The sequence below is a fragment of the Metopolophium dirhodum genome, chromosome 8 (assembly GCF_019925205.1).
Source record: "Metopolophium dirhodum isolate CAU chromosome 8, ASM1992520v1, whole genome shotgun sequence".
NCBI lineage: Eukaryota > Metazoa > Arthropoda > Insecta > Hemiptera > Aphididae > Metopolophium > Metopolophium dirhodum.
In genome coordinates, this window is record NC_083567.1 from 29,920,288 (window position 1) to 29,940,173 (window position 19,886).

The 19,886-nt window shown below is 29.4% G+C and overlaps 2 protein-coding genes across 8 annotated transcripts in view; one reads left to right on the plus strand and one right to left on the minus strand.

The window, feature by feature from the left end:
- Positions 1-19,886, plus strand: part of LOC132950711 (uncharacterized) — a 55,571-nt gene that overhangs the window by 22,654 nt on the left and 13,031 nt on the right. For 2 of the 6 annotated variants that reach the window (XM_061022252.1, XM_061022254.1), the window contains exons 2-5: positions 18,462-18,544; positions 18,788-18,892; positions 18,965-19,039; positions 19,311-19,399. In XM_061022252.1, coding sequence (XP_060878235.1) covers positions 18,462-18,544; positions 18,788-18,892; positions 18,965-19,039; positions 19,311-19,399 — 352 coding nt within the window. Of the gene's footprint in view, positions 1-18,043; positions 18,355-18,461; positions 18,545-18,784; positions 18,893-18,964; positions 19,040-19,310; positions 19,400-19,886 lie in introns of those variants that run through there. The other 4 variants (XM_061022251.1, XM_061022253.1, XM_061022257.1 and 1 more) reach the window with 3 other exon arrangements.
- Positions 5,902-13,684, minus strand: LOC132951205 (defense protein l(2)34Fc-like). Of its 2 annotated transcripts, XM_061022976.1 has the most exons (5): positions 13,381-13,684; positions 10,990-11,088; positions 9,141-9,845; positions 8,080-8,171; positions 5,902-6,131 (listed from the first exon to the last, which is right to left on the minus strand). In XM_061022976.1, the coding sequence occupies exons 3-5, from the start codon at positions 9,552-9,554 to the stop codon at positions 5,975-5,977; spliced, it is 663 nt and encodes a 220-aa protein (XP_060878959.1). In that variant the 5' UTR covers positions 9,555-9,845; positions 10,990-11,088; positions 13,381-13,684; the 3' UTR covers positions 5,902-5,974. The 2 variants fall into 2 exon arrangements, with proteins under 2 accessions (XP_060878959.1, XP_060878958.1); XM_061022975.1 differs by lacking the exon at positions 10,990-11,088.

Consider the following 19,886-nt stretch of genomic DNA (forward strand, 5'->3'; position numbering starts at 1 on the left):
GACCTATAGAAATGACCCATTGTGACGGCTGTACAGGCCGTCGAAACAATGACCGTGTAATTAGGTGTACATGTTTAAATTAACATTTGAATAAAACATAAGTATATAATATTATGTACACCAGTACACCACTATATACCAACAGGTTCCTCCGTATTTATTCGTGTCCTTTACAGACGCTCGTGGCTCGTGCGCAGCAGCGATTTGCCGCAGGCCCGTTGTTCTAGAGCAGTTTACATAAAAAAATTTGATATATTGACATGTACGCCGAGTTGTTTTCACGCACCTTACGCGATTTCAACACGCAGTGCTAATGCATTGTGAAAACTGAAAAGGGACGGTTTAAGGCAACTATTAGGTATACTATATTAGAACTAATATTATAATAATTTCCAGTGTAAAACACAATATCCCTGCAGTCGGTAACCGTTCAGACTGCTGAAGCCATTATAGGCTTATTATAACACAGCCGAGTCTCGACAACTCGTATCTCGAGGGGAATAAAAATAAATTCGACTCGTGTATTTTTCGAGTTATACTCGCAATACCGGCTCAAACACGACTTAAAAACACTCCGGGGGACAAGACAAAATTCTATAGTTAACGAGTTATCGAGACTCGGCTGTGAAATAATCATACCAATATAGTACATTTTTCACTATGCATAAGTATATATTATTATTTATGTAATTATGTACAACTATGTAGGTAGGTGCCTATTCGCCCGTAACAGTATCAATTCATCAAATATGTTTTTGTTTATACGCCTATATACACGTTATGACTTGTATAATGCACTTTTAATGTAAAATATTATTTTATACCTAATAATAATTGATAATAGATACATAACATCCTTTATGTATGTATACATTAACCTTGTATTTTCTTATTAGCAGCTGATATTGTATATATCGTATAATTGTATATAATATTACCTACGTTATAAAAACTCAATAACGTCATAATAATATCACAATTATAAGCAGAATCAGTTGATGTTCACGATAATTCGCTTAAATATTCGACAAATCTTAAAGGAATATTATTGGTGCATCGATATCTTATAATGTATTTGCTATTTAGCGAATAATATTATTATAATTAATTGCAAGTACACGAGCGTAGTATATAATATGGTATCATCAAATTTAACGGTCTTTCAATATTTGCTTGAATTGACATTGTAGGGCGATTTCTAAAATTTAAAATGGTCAAAGAGGTTACGGGATATCTAAGGCACTCTCTACATATTATTTACTTTCCGGATATGTATTGTTTTCTATACGTCCGATGGAAACCACAACTTTGCACGAAAAAATATAAATTATAAATAAATATACACTGCAGGTAATGTAATATATTATAGTTTATAAATGTATGTGTTAACACTTATCAGTAAGGAGTTATGATAAATCTAATATAAAATAAATAAAAATAATATAAAACAGCTATAGGACGGTTATGATTACAGATAATTCGTATTATATGTAGGTACATATCTGTGGACTGTGGTTGTGATATAATAAAAACAATTTACCCAGTATTAACCTGAAGAAATTTAAAAATATTTTACAAATTGTTCAACTAGTGTTATACCCATAATAAACTTACCATCCACAGCTGGGTTAACCAATTAAATAATAAAAATATCTGATATACTCAAATAAATAACCACAACGATCCAACGCAAACTATATAATCAATCTAAAAGACCCCCGATTGGAACTGCTAAGGTCGATGGACCAGGTTCTGGTTAGTGGTCAACCAATTTTGTAAAAGAATTGGATGAAAACAACACAGTTATTTAAAGTTGCACAAAATATTAAAAACTAATTTAAATCATTTAACTGCTGGATTAAAATATTAAACACACAAAAAAAACAACTGTTGTGGATTGGTAGACTATTATTATTATACGCTATTTATACTTATATAGTTAACAAGACTGTAATATTATTACAAAAATGTATGAACAACGATATAGTATAATTAAATAATTCACGTCAATATTATTTCACGTAATACGCTACAGCAGATAATATAGGCACTGGTATAATATAATATTATTTTATAGCTACAGAATGTACATACCCGGTATCTGGTATATGTACAATTTACTGTCACAACCGTGATTATAGTTCGGCAGTAGGCCGCCGCGAATACCGTCAAACTGAGCACTTGCAGGGACGGTTTTAAAATTGCATTAAAAATTACGAAAAACAAATTTATATAACAAAGTTTAGTAGTTTGGTAGTTTCAAAAAACTTGCGTCTTAATTAGTTCTAGGTACAAGTCATAAGATCATATTAAAATTAAAGCCGTATAATAAGATCATAGCCTTAATGATAACTGATAGAAAAAATGTTACTCTCGAATAGTGCATTATAATCACGATATACTGCCTTTAAATATTAAATATCACCCATAAATAGTTCTGCGGAATTTTCCCCAGTTGATACCAGTGTTCGGCGCCACTGTTAAGCTAGGGCAGTCATAAAATATGTACAGTATAAAATTTAATTCTTCACTCTTGTAGTCTCACGGGTACACGCAATTAAGGTTCTTAAAATGTAATTGATAATATTATATTGCAAGTGTAGAAAGTATTTACTTGTATTAAGTACATCTCCAATCTAATTTTATTCTGTTGAGAATTTTGAGGTTAAAATATTTATGTATATAGATAATATAATATAATGATAATGAATAGGTGTGATAAGTGACAACAAGTTGCAGTTGAGGCATGGAAAACAAAAATGTCTATTATTGCTCTAAGTGTCTATTATTGCTCTACAATGTACCAGTCCAACCGAATAAATATCAAAGTGATTAATTTAAAGGTTAGACGAGCATATAAGAGGCCTAAAGGCTTAAAGGCCTTTAGACCGACATTTTTCTGGGTACCCCTGAGCCAATCCTCTTAGCTCATTCAAAATACATACTTATAACAACTCATAAACTGATCATCTAAAACTAAAAGTTTATCAAGTACTCAAATACTCACACGAAATTGTATGATTTTATTAAAAAAAAAAAAATTAAGAAAACGATAACGTTAAAAAATATTGTTTTGAAACAATAATTACAATAATTTCAAAAAATACGGTGGTCGGTCTGCTGCAGTGTACGCACACACGTTTCTTCGTTTCCTGTGTGACCCACATAATATGGAACAGTTGAATGTACCTATATTGTATAATATAAATTATGTTGAGCGTTTATTATTATTATTATTATTATGAGTATTGAGTATAATGGCATTATATTAATATATTAAAATATTCTATCGGCGCACAAATTCACAAACGTGTACGCGCGACACGTCACGAATGACATTGATAAAATATCATATTATACTGTATGTCTATATATATTATATTGTATTCAACAATACAATATAATTACATACTTGTCATTTGTATGGACGTTTAAGATACATATTAGTATGCGCACCATACTTGAATACGCGTATTAGATAATATAATATCGACGGTATCGTTATAATATCATCAAATTATAGCGGTACTTATATTGAACTATTAAAGTATTAAAGTAGGTATTATTATTATTATTATACGTATGAACAAAAATTTTAAAAATACTCAAGTCTGCAGTAAGTAAACCGACAAATGATGATGATTGATAATATTAATAAATAGTTTGTAACTAATAATGTATAATTGGCCAGGTATATTAATAGGGATTAGTTTAACTAATTGTTGTACGTAGAGTGCGGCTGATTGGCGTCAAGGCTATATTCATTATTCCTAGTCAGAAAGTGTACAGGGTGACCAATATTTTATCATTTCAATGGATAACAAAATATAATTAATTATAGGTGACCATTGGTATTTAATATTTTATTATAATTTGTGTAGAAGAGACAATGATTATTCTTGCTCTGCTCGGATTTTTTTACTACGATAAACCAGGCCCGCCTCTATGAAAGTTTGTTCTATATCTCAAAGCATATCTTAACATGTTTTTTTTAACTATTAGCCATTAGGTATTTAAAAAGTCCTAAACCGAGAAAAAAATTGATTTCTGAAATTAAATAATATACACAGTTATTATGTCTTAAACATATATTAACATAAGCAAACTAAACCTAATTCACGGTTTCGCTATTAGGATTTAGGACCATAGTTTTGAGTCAAAGATTGATGTTATAAAATGTTTACTTTCATATCATACGTAGAAAATATAATAATAAACTCAAATCGTAAACTGATGAGAAGGGTTCTAAGCCGTATAAAGCATATTATAAGCCATTATAAAGCGATTATACAGCTATCCTTTCCATATGTTTGTATGTAGTAATTATATAGGTAGGTAGGTAGGTAGGTAGGTAGGTAGGTATGGTAGGTAGGTATGGTATATAGTAGGTACTAGGTAGCATAAATTGCATTAAAATAAATGAAATTAGAGCGACCAATGTGAAACTTTTGGTTACAATCGACATCGACTGTATAGAGTTTAAAGTGAATCACCAGAAATGTTGTCAATAATATAATATTATTTCCAGACTTGTAAGTTATAAGCCTTATCGTTTATGTACAATTTCCATAGAAAATGTGAGGTGACCACTTATGAATTGGTACAAGACATTGGCAGAACCTATTAGGCACAACTGGGGGGGGGGGGGGGCTAAGGTCCCTGATATTTTTTCTTCAAGTATAACCTATGCCAGATTTCACAAAAATTATTTTCAATTTAATATAGCAATGCAACGAATACAAATTTAGAATTATTCTAAAGTCAATGCTATACTATGATTAGTACAAGTAAAATATACTAATAGGTTACACTAATATTGATTACTCAAGAATACTTAAATATATAATACCTTTTTTGGATCGGTACCGTCCAGTGTTCGTAGTTTGGACTATAGCGGTGGATCACTAATATCCCTGGATTATGACGAGATATCGTGTAAAAAAAACATAATTTTCGAAAAACATCACGAAGATAATAATTTAACGGAAAAAATCCATCATTAATTTCTGTTAAAAGCGCTTTGTTTGTTAGCCACATGTTTTTGCCACAGGTTTTTTTGTTATAGTTTTTCCGTTTGCATGATTTATATCAGTGGCGGTTCCAAGGGGAGGGAGGGGGGCACAGGGGCATTTGGCACCGCAGTTGTCGTATGTTTTAGGCCGTGTTTTCCGCTGTGGTTCAGATAGTAGTGGATGTCCGTATAGTATATTGACGTAAGAAAATGTTTTGCAGTTTTGTCATACAAATTTCAGCTCTGGACTCGCCTGCAATGGTTTATAATATGGTAGGTACTTGTACACTATAATTCTGAATGTTTGTGCGCGCGTAGATTGTCGGCAATAAAAATTAGATTTGCACGTTTTAAATACCGGTACATAATATATTGCATATTGCACATTCTATAATATATTGACTACCCCGACTCACTTCACGTTGTGACATATTGGCGAACGAAAACCCTCCCGACTGTGCTTTGATCCGATACGTCTGTACTGCACGACTAAATTCACACGACCTCGATCGAGATTTAGGCCCGTGGGAAAAACATTCCGTGAAGGTCAATCGGGAGGATTAATGTGAAAATGTGTTATATTTTCAAACCTGAAACTATGAAATCGATTTTTTGGTTATCATTCGAAAAACGTCATTCCGATCATAAACCGTGCATGCCATCATAAGGATTGCAATGCGGTAAGTAATTTTTTTTGAATTCCCATTTTTATAATGTAATCTTGTCGATTCATCCGGAGTGTGAGCAATAAATTATAATGTACTATCAACGTTTGTTAGATTAAAATACACTACACACCTACATTAGAATTATTTAATTTGTGACCTACACCGCCGCGCGGGATCAGTTAGTGTATATTTTTAATTATGACATTTTTATTATATTTAAAATAAACCATATTAATATTATATTATATTAGGTACCACTCTTAATATTTACTATTTATATACATATATTATTGTATTAACTAAAACAATTTTTAATGTATAATTTGTAAATATAGTATTCATGATTAATAGAATTTTTTATGTTATATTCTTCTGGTGAAAGTTTAGCTACTGGAATATCATCGGTTTCTTCATTAGTCCAGAAATGTTCAAAATTTAACACAACTGTAAACCTAAAAAATAAGTAAATTTGCTTGATAAATAAAAAATCATTATCAGAAATTCCAAACGTAACAAAAGTAATCTTTTATAACACTTTTAATTTGTAGCTTTTAATTTGTTAACTTAACAATTTTTTTATCTAATTTTTTTACTTTTGCAACGTTTTAAATTAATTATATTTCCAGAACAGTATATATATATAGGTCTACTTATATGTAGAATTTGGGGCTTACGCACCTAACATCATGCATTATCATTTATCATTATACTATAAATATACTATACAATATCATGATGATCACACCGCGATGGTAAAATAATATTACTTTTCAAAAGGTATACCGAGAGTCAATTATTGAATTATAGATTGTTTTCTGAAAAACAGCGTTATTATAAAGAACGTTGGATTTGTTTTCATTGTCCATGGATACAACCTATGCAACAGATAACAAAAACAAACAAAAGCTCAGCCCGAGTGTTACTTTTATTGATACCTAATAAAACACAAATGCAAAATTCCATCGTCTTTGTTTGTGGCTACCGCCTGCGTCATCTCTAAGTAGAATGTTGACAAAAAAAAAAATATATATAAATATTATCCAAAAAAGCTAGTAAAAAGTATTAAGAATCACTTAATCACTTTCAAATTTCATATTACGAATCATTGTAACATGATATAAATTTCCATGATGCTCTTCTATAGACTTTTCGTCAAGTCTCAAACCCTGCTCATAAGTTTTAATCTTGTCCCGTCATATAGATTTATTATGTTGGTGCCATAAATAATATTTTTAAAATTTTTTGTTCTGAATAACCGGATGGTAATGAGTCTATTACGTAATGTACATATTTTGTTAGATAACATTATTATAGAATCGGTACATTATTGAATAGGTACCCACATTATGTGACCCCTGAACTGGTTATCTTTAAAATAGTGAACTTGTTTATTTAGTTTTATTATTAGATTCTGAGCGAAGCGAGGAAGCTAGTGGTTTTACAATGGTGTTTTTTTCATATCCTGTATACACAATTTCTACCAGAAGGAGTACTTCGATTTCAACATAATATAGTGCCTTATCTTTCAGAAAATTGGATCAAGATGGTACTTTAGAGAGGTCATTTTTCGATTTTATTAATAGTTATTTAATGCCACCGAAAAATTACGAAAAACCGTTAAAAATGGGATTTTAATTTTTAACGCTTTGTTTATCACCATAGAAACGAATAAAAAATTATAATACTATAATATTAATTCAATTTACATGATATAATAAATAATAACAGTATAAAATATCCAGACTGACAAACCATCTCCGCTCAGAATCGTTTTTCTTATACAATGATATTATATCATTGAATTCAAATTTTATACAATCCATTATACAATGACCCACTTGTAATCTACTGTACAGCAGAGCGACATCCACTTATTCGCTTTTTATATTGTTAAAATATACATCATTATATTATAATACAGGGAAATAAGAATAAAGTGGACATTTGAGTTTTCTTCGTTATGTAGCACTGAAATCTAGGTGGATTGATAATTTTAAATTTATTAATCTGTTTTGACTGAAATCAAGGTGGATTGAAAATTTAAATTATTTTAAAATTTTCGATCTAGTGTTGTTTGATCAGAATCTTCTAATAGTTTTCAAACAATGTTTGTTTAAATATGCTTAGCCGTGTTGCTCAGCCGTGTATATTAGATCCAAGACCATCGATTTTAGTGGCGTAAAATAAAGACAGCGGTTTTAAATTTTTATTTATAATGTATATATTTTAAAGCCAGTATGTATTATTATAGTTGTAATAGGTATGCGATTAGTTCTACGTCAACTTAGTTATCAATACTGTGCTTTAAAATATCATACAATTAAATTAAATTCTTAAAAAGTACTTTCGTATATCACTAAATTCGATTAAGTAATAAATCAATAAAATGTATTTACTCACTTAAATCGAATAGATCCTTTAAGTGATAATGGAGCTATCCACGTAAAAGTATCTGTTATTTTATATTTGTTATTTGACTGAACCACTGTGTTCTGAAAAAAATAAAATTCCAACCATCATAAACTTATTTAAATTTAATTTGAATTATTATTATACACACATTAATTATAATTTGGTTACAGCTGACGATTAGTCTTAGCTTACTTCTTAACCTATATTAGTATGTAAAAATACATTACTATTTACAATCTACTTTATTACTAACTATTTAGAATGTTTATACAGTATTGGATTTTGAATAAGTATAATAATTTATCATTATTGTTGAACAGTTCTATAAGCGCTATAATATAATGGCTTCAATTAATAAATTGGTACCTTGGAGAAGGATATGCGTGCAAACTGCAATTTATTGCTAATTATGAATTTGAAATTTATGTAAATGAATAATAATATTACGGTCAAAAAAATATTATATATTTGTGATAAAAGGTCGAGCGCATTATAACCAAGTGTAAATAAATAAAGTACAATAAATTAAGTGCAAAATACTATCATCGCAATTAAATAATGCAAAATAATTATCTATTTAATAATATAATATATACCTATTTAATATAATAATCATATTATATATTTGTGTATAATGCAATATAATAATACATTATCGCGTTCACGCACGGTCGTATATAAACATGCGTTCAGGCGTTTTATTTAAATGTAATGTCACGGAGGTCACGTGCCCGTAACAAAACGTAAACCGTAAGCTTCGACAGCCTATGCCTTCGAAATTAAGTCCGACGATTTCACAATATTTTTAGAATCGTAAGCAAACTAAAATTCGTTGGATGCAAAGCAATTTACATTTATGCCTATTTCTTTAAAAGTCTATATATAGGCGTACATCGATAGTACCAATATATCTATTGTGCAACATCGAATATCTAAATCCACGCTATCATCCAGCTATCTCAGTGTAGTGTAGTCTCAGTGTAGTGCAGAATGCAGAAATATGGCGAGTAAAAACGTTTTGAAAAACCCTAAAAAAAAAACCCACTCACGTATGGTTCGACGCCGTTTGAACAGCTGATCATGTGATGTTGTGTCGCGTTCCTGCATTCCGGCAGAAACGTGCCGAGCACTCGGCCGTCGTCGTCTCGGGCCTGGACCATGAACCCCTTGAACGGCATGGTCACGCCGACGGACGTGAGCGTGATGTTCACCAGGTTGCCTGGAACCACGGGCGTGGACGGGTCCACCATCAGCCGGTAAGGGCAAGGCGCGCCCTGCATGTTTTCCGGATGGTAACCGGGGTGCCTGGGCGTCATGTCCGAGCACGCGATCTTCAGCATATCGTCGGTGACGGCCCTGGCGCCGGGAGCCTGGACCGCCAGCAGCAGCAGCAGCAGCATCACCATCGCTACGATTGCCCCGGACGTCGTCGTCGGCCCCGCGAGATGGGCCTCCACCGACATCGCGGTTACCGCGGTACTATACGATAAGATATTATGTCCCCGTTACCGCGGTAGCAGCAGTAGCCGGAAAATTATTATGATAATAATATTATGTTGTTTTTATACGATGATGATAATACTATGATATGGTATAAAGGATATAAAGGCGATGTCTTGCAGTCGTCCCCCTGCCCGCTGTGGTAACTGGATACGACGGTTTTAGGTGGTCAAGTCACCTACGTTAACCGCACCTATGGATTATAGTATTTCGTTCTGTGAGTCGTCTCGAAGCCCGCCGCCAACTACTTATGCCTGCAGAACAACAAAATTATTTTCATTTCCCTTTGTCCCCCTACCAAAAACACATTTATTCGGTTGTTTTTTTTAGGTAGGTGCTTATTTTTATTTATAGTTTTATTCAGAAAACATGATATGCTTATAATAAACTACAATATTCAGGGAATTAATTGATAAAAGATATCAAAAGTAACATATTTTGCATATTTTTTATGATCAATAATATTATGTGGTACCTAAAACAAAGTTCAACATTTCTTGAAGATGAAAATGATAATTTCAATTTGAATGCATCTTGATATACATTATTATGGATTATGATTTGTATCATGAATTTATTTATTTATTGTTTCATTGTAATACTTAATTCTACATTTTTTAAATTCGATCATGTGTTTGTTGTGGAAAGAGTATGTAAGGATTATAAGAATTAAGAAATTTCTCTTCTAAGTTCTAACTTAATTTAAAAAGATAGATAAACTATCTGTAAGCTAACAGTAACGTTAATATTATATTATTATATACGTTGATGAGTCGACGATGACAGATTTTTTGAAATTAATATTAATGATTTAACCAATAAATTCACCGCTTTGCTCAGAATCTAAATAAAGTGAATCGGGTATAGAAACTAGGGTTTGTTCACATCTATGCAGTATAGTTATAACTAGAGACCGGAATTGTATGCATTTGCATGTTCATACTGAGTGTATGCACTTATACGAGGGTTTGAAATGTCAGCAAATCAGACCTAACTGATTCCATAGACCAAATTTAATTTTGCATATAATTGCATATTTGGAGGGTTGGGGCATATTTGTTCATAAATGCATATAATGTGCATATTCATTCAGTCTTAGTAAAATAATCAAACTATTTCATGTTTTCATTTTGGAAACTGGAATTTTTAAATATTGGTGAAAAAAAATGACTGTCAACACTCAACCTGATATAGAATATTATCTCGTATATAGTTCGATAAACTTTTATCTGACAAATGAAATTATCTACATTAAACATACATGTCTTAAGGTTTTAAAAAATTTAGGATTCATTTATTGGCTACACTGCATATTTGAAAAGTGTGATATTAAACTGATATTAATTCGTAACATTTCACGTATCAGTGTTTTATCAGGAAGAGAACGAAGTGTCTTACCCCCAAATTTTACACCAATGATGAGTTCTTGTATGAAATTTGCGCCTATAACTTCTGTGGACGTTGAACGATCCTTTAGTACATACAAAATGATATTAACTGAAAAAAGAACAAATATGACCTCTCAAAATATGGAAAAGTATATTGTAATTAATTGCTATGAAAACAAAAAATAATGGTGTTTTTTAATTTAAATATTTTGTTCCTATTTAGATGTTGAAAGGTCCAACACTTCTATATAATTTTGTTATGTTTTATTTCTTTAAATTGTTTTAAAAACATATTATAATGATGTTTTTTAATATTTTGTTTGTTAACTATTTAGATGTTGAAAGGTCCAACACTTTTATATGAATATATAATTTTGTTATGTTTTATTTCTTCAAATTATTTTAAAAAGCATATTAAGATGATGTCATTTTTATATTTAAATATTTTGTTGATTATATACAGGTATAAAGTAATATAAATTTATGATGCATATTTGAGCATATTTTTCAATTATTTCTGCATATTAATGCATATTTTGACCCTTTTGCTTTGCATATTTGCATCATATTTGCCACATTTTTAGTGCATATAATTCCGGTCTCTAGTTATAACTTATAACTTATGATAAATTATCATTTATCATTAAACATTTGAATCGTCAACGTTACCTTCAGCAGGTAAAATAATACGGTGTGTCAATGTTTGTTGACATAATATGATCTTAAAAAGGGGGAAAGTAGGTAACCACTCTGCTGTACAGTAGATGTGGAGTCATTGTGAGTAAGTAACTGTGATGTATGTATTAAATTTGAATTCAGTAATAAATCATAGCATACGAAAAACGATTCTAAGCGAAAACCGTCTGTCAGCCTATATTACTAAGTACCTTATATTGGTATGATATGTTTGTTATACTATTAAAGTAAATTATTTTACTACATATTAGATATTATAGTAACAGAGTAGATTTAATACATTTTTGCCAAAATCGGCTTGAAAATGACATTGTGAGCAAGGCTGGGCAAGTTAATGATTTTTTTTAACTCAGTTAAGTAAAGTTAATATGCACCATTAACAAAAAGTTATAAGTTAAAAGTTAATTTAAATATAGGTTAACTCAGTTAAGTTAAAAGTTAACACACACTTTTTGTTAAATTTTTATTAAGTTAAGAAAAAGTTGATTTGTTTATACAACGCTAGCGTACTTAATTTTTTCCAACCCAAAACTTAATTATGGACTATAACGTTTATACTTTATACAGTATTTCCATATAAGTTATAATCGAAAGACATCACAGTAAATATTTTTTGACATGAAAACAAAATAGACTGAAATAGTGAAATATAATAAAAAAAAACAAAATAAATTAACTTAACTTACTTCTTAAAATGAAAAATTAATTTGTTAATTTAACGTTAATTAAAAAAAAAATTGAGTAAGTTAACAGCTAAGTTAATGAAAAGCCAAAAGTTAATTAAGTTAAAAAGTTAAAAAAAAATAAACTTTTTAACTCGTTAATGCCCAGCCTTAATTGTGAGTATACAATATTTACGTTAAAAGTGTCAAGTACCTGCCCATGAATATTAAATTTTTTTGAATTCCAACAAAGTAGCTAAAATCGTTATTATTGTTATCGCTTATATGTAATTTCGTCAAAATTTGAATTTAAAATGTCCATAAAAATCTGTTAAGGTATATATATTATTTAGATTTTTCGGTACAGTATAATATATGAACAATATAATTAGTAGAAGTCTTGTTTTAAATTCTCAATCCTTAGATATTTAAAATTTTATTGATTTTTAAGAACAAAATTATTTGTGATTTGTTATGAGTTTTTTCAACATTTGAAATTAAAATGCTTATATAAAAAAAAATGGAGCATAATACGTATCTTAATTATTTTTAATAACTACAATGACATTTATGAGGAACCTTGTATTATATTTTAAAGCTTTTTGATCCAGCAAAAAAATGTTTATCGACATATGGAAAAAAACAAAAACAAATTGAAAATTTCTAAAAAAAGCACAAAAATATCAATAATATTTTTAAACACAGACAATACTAATATACCTATATAGAGGGGAGCCTATTAGAGGACCTATGCAGTAAATCTTAAGTAGGTACTAACTAGATGGAACTTTTTAAATGGATTAATAGATATAATTTCACTTTTATATTAATAATTTTCAAAAAAAATTGTATTTTTAAATTTTTAAATAGTCACTACTCAAAATCTATAAATACGCCACAATATTAAAATTAGCGCACTCTTCATGAATATATCAAATAGAATTTAGGAATCTAAATATATTGTATTTATATAAATATAATACTTACCTATATTTAAATAATATATAATATGATAGACAAATGTTTGAATGTGTTCAACTTACCTTGATGAGTATGCGCTGTCCTAATATGTAAGCATATTACAAATAGCCGATTTGACATAGGAATTTTAACTGAACCAGATTTTACAGAACATGTTTAAGATTGAATATTGATACGACTAGAATTATAATAAATTATAAGTAATTTAGCAATATACATGTTTAACCTTACTTAATCAAAAGTAAACGATCAACGAATTACAACATATACATTATTACAATGAACCCGGTGTAGTACACTAAAATATTATGTAATTCAATTAATATGGACAACAGTTGTTTCACTGTGATAATGGTAGGAATAGTATTTGTTTATAGTAAAAATATATAGATAATCAGTTTGAATATAATAATATAATAATTGAGTAAATAAATGGTAATATTATGTGTACTATGTGTTACAACAACGTAGACGGTGCCTCTTATCGGTAATGGGCACAATCAATTTAGTTATATATTGTTCGATAATTTTTATCGAAAAGCCATACAATTTCAGGCATGTTACATAATATTGTAATCGATTATTTGTTTTCATTTGATAATCGATAGTTTTAATTGTTTGATATTCAAGGCTGGGCAAGTTAACGATTTTTTTTTAACTCGTCAAGTTAAGTTATTTTAAAATAATTAAGTTAAATTAAGTTAAAAGTTACTCGTATTTTTTTTCGTTAACTCGTTAAGTTAAAAGTTAACTTTGAAAAAAAAGTAACTTAACTTAGTGTAAAGTTAAAATTTGCTAATTTGTAAAAATAAAAAATTCCAGAAACATAATATGGTATTATATGGTGTTATAAACATAACATTTATTAGATATTTTTTCTTTACGCTCGAGAAAATTACTGGAGAAATTTAAAATGATACATCAAAGTAAAAACCCATTCAAACATTTGCATTATTCTTCGGACGAAAATTAACTTAATTTAGATATTTTTGAAATAAAATTAACTTGAAGTTAACCTTGACGTTAATCTTGAAAAAAGTAACTTATTAAGTTTAAAGTTAATTTGAAAAAAAAAGTAACGAGTTAATTACTTAATTAAACGTTTTAACTTAATTATAACTTTTAACTTGTTAATGCCCAGCCCTGTTGATATTTATCATCACTCGACACTCATCACTCATCACTAGAGGTTGGAATTATTTTGCATATTTTGAGTACCTATGCACTATGCATTTAGACAGGGGTTCGAAATATTTACAAATCACGAAACATGTATATTAATGAATTAATGGCAAAAGTGTTTTTTACATTTTTGAGAATATTTCGTATAATAAAGAATGTATATAATAAGAGAGAGGAGATCGATTAGTTTTATAGATTTTCGATATTTTGTGTTGCAGTGGCGTAAATAATATTATATCTAAATTATATGCCCGATGATAGTGATATGCTGTATTATTTTTTATTATCAATAAGTATAACGATTTATACGTATTGTATTAGTAATTTTTTGTATGATGTACTATATTTTATTTTATTTTATATATATTTATACGCCTCAATACTGCTATGGTTATTGGCATTTTTAAAAATACATTACATTTTATAATTTATGCAAATTATGTACTTTATTATTTTGCATATAAATGCATATTTTTAATTTAAGAGAATATAATATTAATACAAAAGCATATGTTCTGCTTATATTATTATGATTTTTAAAGGATATTGGAAGATTATTTTCAACTTTTTAAGAGAATATTATTCCGGTGTCTAATCATCACTATAGTGTCTAGATATCAGTTTAACTATTGATTTTATAATATACTATTATAAATATTATAAAATCAACGATATAATATTATGTATGTCAGACGTCCATAGTACAAGATTACCTACCTACTAAGAATCGCAACGAACTTTTATATTATATTTAATATATTGCATTTAAAAACTACGTATGTTATCATATCTCGGGCCATTGGTTTAGATTTTGGATAGATAATGATTAGAGCTCGTATGTTAATGACCAAAATGTCATTAAAATATGCATTTAAAAATTTCAAAATATGCTAATATATGCCTTTAAATATATCAAAAATATACCTATTTTTCAACAAATATATGCAAAAATGAAAAAATATACGCAAAAAAGGTGTTAATATTAATTCAAAATAAATTATGAACACTATTAAATTTATACTAAATATTATATCTATTTTAAACAATTACAAAAAATAGGATAATAGTGATTCAGAATAACTTTTGTTTCAAATGATTTTAAAATAACTTCATTGCAAAATACATAAAAGAAATAAAATACTATAAATATAAATATATAAACTAAAATACATATTAGGTAGTAAAAAGTGTTATGTTTATATTATATTTTAATATTTTAAATGCCACTAAATCTAGAAATTAGCAATATATGCATTTATATGCTCAAAAATGTCAAATATGCAAAAATATGCAAAAAAAAAGTTTGCCTATTTCTGATATAGACTTCAAGAATCAAATTTATATCTCACTCCGGTGTAATTCTGGCTGCGCGAAAAAAATATGCTAAGTCATAAACATCCGAGCTCTAATAATGATAATCCTTTAAAAGTTTAAATCAAAATATGCTAGTACAAAATATATTTGGTGAAAAATTTAAGTCTCTAGAGTTATTATTTTTGAATTACATCAAAATAACAAAATCGATTTGATCGAAAACTAGTTTTGCACTACTGCTGCAAGCGATTAGACTTCTAAATAATTAGTATATCAAATATAAATAATTAAATACCTAATTATTAAACGATTAGTCCAGAGTCCAGACAATACGCGTGGTTTCTAACGCCTCTGTTATTTAACTTTGTGATTGGTTCAGCAATTATTAATATTTCTGTTAAACTATATTATATTATGCAATAGTCAAAGAATTTGCTTCCAAATAATTTATTTATTATTATCGCATGTTGTAAATGGTTTTTTTTATATGAATGGTTAGTTTATAATTGGTATAAAATGAAATTGTTATTATGAATATTATTGGATATAATTTTAACCTGTAATTTATATTTGGTCGCTATATTTTTTATCCTCGTGGATTACAATTATAAACATATATTTTTTTATTTCTGCGAACAATTGGTTTATATGGTCATCTGTAAGAAACACAAGTTACTTATTAGTTATTACTTACTACTTATTAGCCACCAATTTAATATTAAATATTTTTTATTTTTAAATTTGAACACCATTATACCGAATATTAACTAACGAATCGAACAAAGTTTGAATCATAATATAAAAGCGGTCATTTTTTACGGCCAACGAAATACACGGGGATACCTAGTTATTACCTATATTTATATATGCTTAATTAGAAAATGATAAAAATAGTAATTGGATGTTTAATTGTTGATATACTATTTTTTCATTATGATATAATTATTTTTTTTTTTAATAATTAACCCGCGGCAACTTAGGACATTGGGTGTTTTTAAACTGTGGGGGAGGTGAACTGTAGGTGAAAACACTTGTGTGTAGCTTTGGAAGATTTTTTTAGTGGCAGTGGGTATCTGCCATGCCCGGGTGGGGGATGGTGGCATTTTTCTCCGGACACCGTGACTTGCCCGAAGAAAAATGCCGCCCGTGAAACGAGGTTTGAACCAGCGCCGGTGTGTGTCACAACCGACGCCTTAGTCCACTCCGCCACTACGTCCCCCATATTAATTAATTACTATTTACTATCGTAATTACATGAGACATTGTGGATAATATGAAAATTATATAATATTAATTATATGACGTATTATAACCATGCATAATAAATTCAAAGTTATTATATTTTTTTTTAAATGAACAGTTTATTAGTGAACAAAGTATTCAATTAATTAGCTTACTAATTAGTTTAGTACATAATTGTAATTTATTACATTTTATTATCATTGTATAACAACATTTAAAGTTCACATTTAGAATGTTCAATAACTGCAGCGAGTTACATTATATTTTTGAGAAAATGGAAACACTACCAAATATTGTATCCTTATTAGTATTCTTATGCCTAATACTAACGAATAACGTTGATTTAAATTTATATTAAATTTTTATCTTATTTCATTAAAATAAAAATAAAAAGTAGAGAGTATGCTATATGGAAGTTTTGTGCTTAAATTTTCCAAACAAGACCCACACATTGATCCAGTTTAATATTTACATAAATCTGTTTGTCCGAGGTAAAACTAAAACATTACATATAGGCTATAAGTATATTATATATTTCCACGATAATATGCAAAAGTTTAAGTCCTAATCCCTGCCACCCTGCAGCAGCAGGCTGGTATGTTACATATTATCAATATTGTTCACAACGCTATTATTACGATCGCGCGGATCACGCGAGACTTTGATAGTTTCCTGCAGCCGCAAGACGGTGCGCATACAAATCGTGGCCATCGATATTATTATGTATGAATATTATGTATTACGTTTATAGCCGCCGCTATTAGGTAGAATGGCTGGGACGTTCTATCGTCGTATGTTATGTCACTCGCGGCAATATAAATATTATGTATACATATATATATATAGGGACACGTGGTGAAAGTATATTTTTTCTTCCGGTTCTTCCGATACGCGTTCCGACAGGTGTAGGTACCTATCGTTATGTCTGCCACCGACGACGCTGCTGCAGTACCCATATTATCTTTAATATTATTTTAAGTCTCGTCGCCGTCCGATCATGAGCGTCAACGCGATACCGATGGCCGACCGGCCTTTTCTGTCGGACTACACCGACGACCAAAACGACATGGACGTGTTCACGTTCATGTTTTTCACCTGTTGCTTCGAACTGTTTTTGTTTAAATTTTTCACCGTCTGATATCTTCAATATAATATAATTTTATAATAATAAAAAATAATAATACTACCGGCATTATAGGTATTATAGTGTTGACGAAAAACGCCGTTAATCGAATAATAATAATAATAACCGAAACAACGACACAATAATATAATTATCATCAAGTCATCATGCGATTGTGAGTGTAGTAGTCGACTATATTATACTTACCCCGTACCACGTGACACGTCAAACTCGCGGATAACCGAAGACAGTGTTATAATGGTTTTTCTTTTCGGTTTTCAGACACAAACTGCTGTGCATCCAACAGCGGGACATTTTAAACACCAAATTAAAAGCGAAAGTGGCGTCCAAGGCGGAAAATGATCGTAAGTACCCATTTCACTAAAAAATTATAATATACGCAACCTTTTTTTTCTTCATAAATTTTAAGTTAAAATTATTTATGTGCATAATTAAATGTTGTCTATACTTCATATTATTATAATATGGTACGTCACAAAGCATTGTGAAGTTTTAATTTAGGTTTTTATAACTATTGTATATACCTACCACAATAATATAGTAGGTATGTGTGTTTGTAAAACTATAAGTATTTTGTTCTACAGAAGATAAGTTTTTTGAAGTCCGCGATTATTTGGAACGGCTAGTGGAAGGGCTGGTGGACGGAGGCCTAGATGACGTATGCCTCACGCCCCTGTCCACCCACCCGCTATGTACGTAAAATCTATCTACCGTACTTGTATAATATATTAAATTTAATGTTCAATAATTTTGTTCCGGCCTAGACATGTCAATATGTTGGAAGTACCACGAACAGTTGGCCACCACGCTAACAGCAGCCATACACTCCATCATAAACGGTAGGTATTTATTAATAATACATGTCCGAACGGATCGTTAGGATCTATTAAAAACGTATTTAGCGCATTCGAAAGTGAAAAATGAACAGACGCGTCTTCTTATTTAAACATTTATAGCAGTATAATCTATATAGACCCGGCGGCCGCTATTATTTTTTTGGTTCACTGCTAATGCCTTAAACGTTAATATTTCAATTGAATATATATATTTTTTTAGTACAAAATATGCACCTAACCTATATTATAATATTAGTATACACTTTTTTTTTAGAGTCTGATGAGTTTGATGACATTCCCATAAAATTAAATACAATTTTGAAAGAAGTGTCTTATGACGTGGAACATCTTCCAGAACTACAGGTCAGTTTTTACAGTGATTGGAATGCTTTTCCTACCACTACTTTATTTTAAATCTCTTTATGATAAAAATAGTATCGAATATTTTATCTTCCACATAATACAATAGTCAATAACTGCCATGAAAACCAATAGATAAATTATTATTATAATAAATTAAATAAGTACTTAAAAGTTAAATTATTATTTAAAAAATTTTTCGACATTTTATCTTTCAGATATTTTAAATTATAGATAATAAATTTAAAAATGCATACGTGGGGAGGGGGTCTACATGGATTGAGGGAGTCTTGACTCCCCAGAGATTTGGTGAAATTCTAGTTTTAATTAAAATTAAATTATAACAAAAATATATATAAATATAAGATAGGACTTTGTTTCTAAACCTAATTGAATTTTATAGATTCTGTGCATTCTATACACTCTCTAATAACATAATAAAATAATATAAGGAAACAATGTACAGTTTGAAAGTAGATATCTACCATTT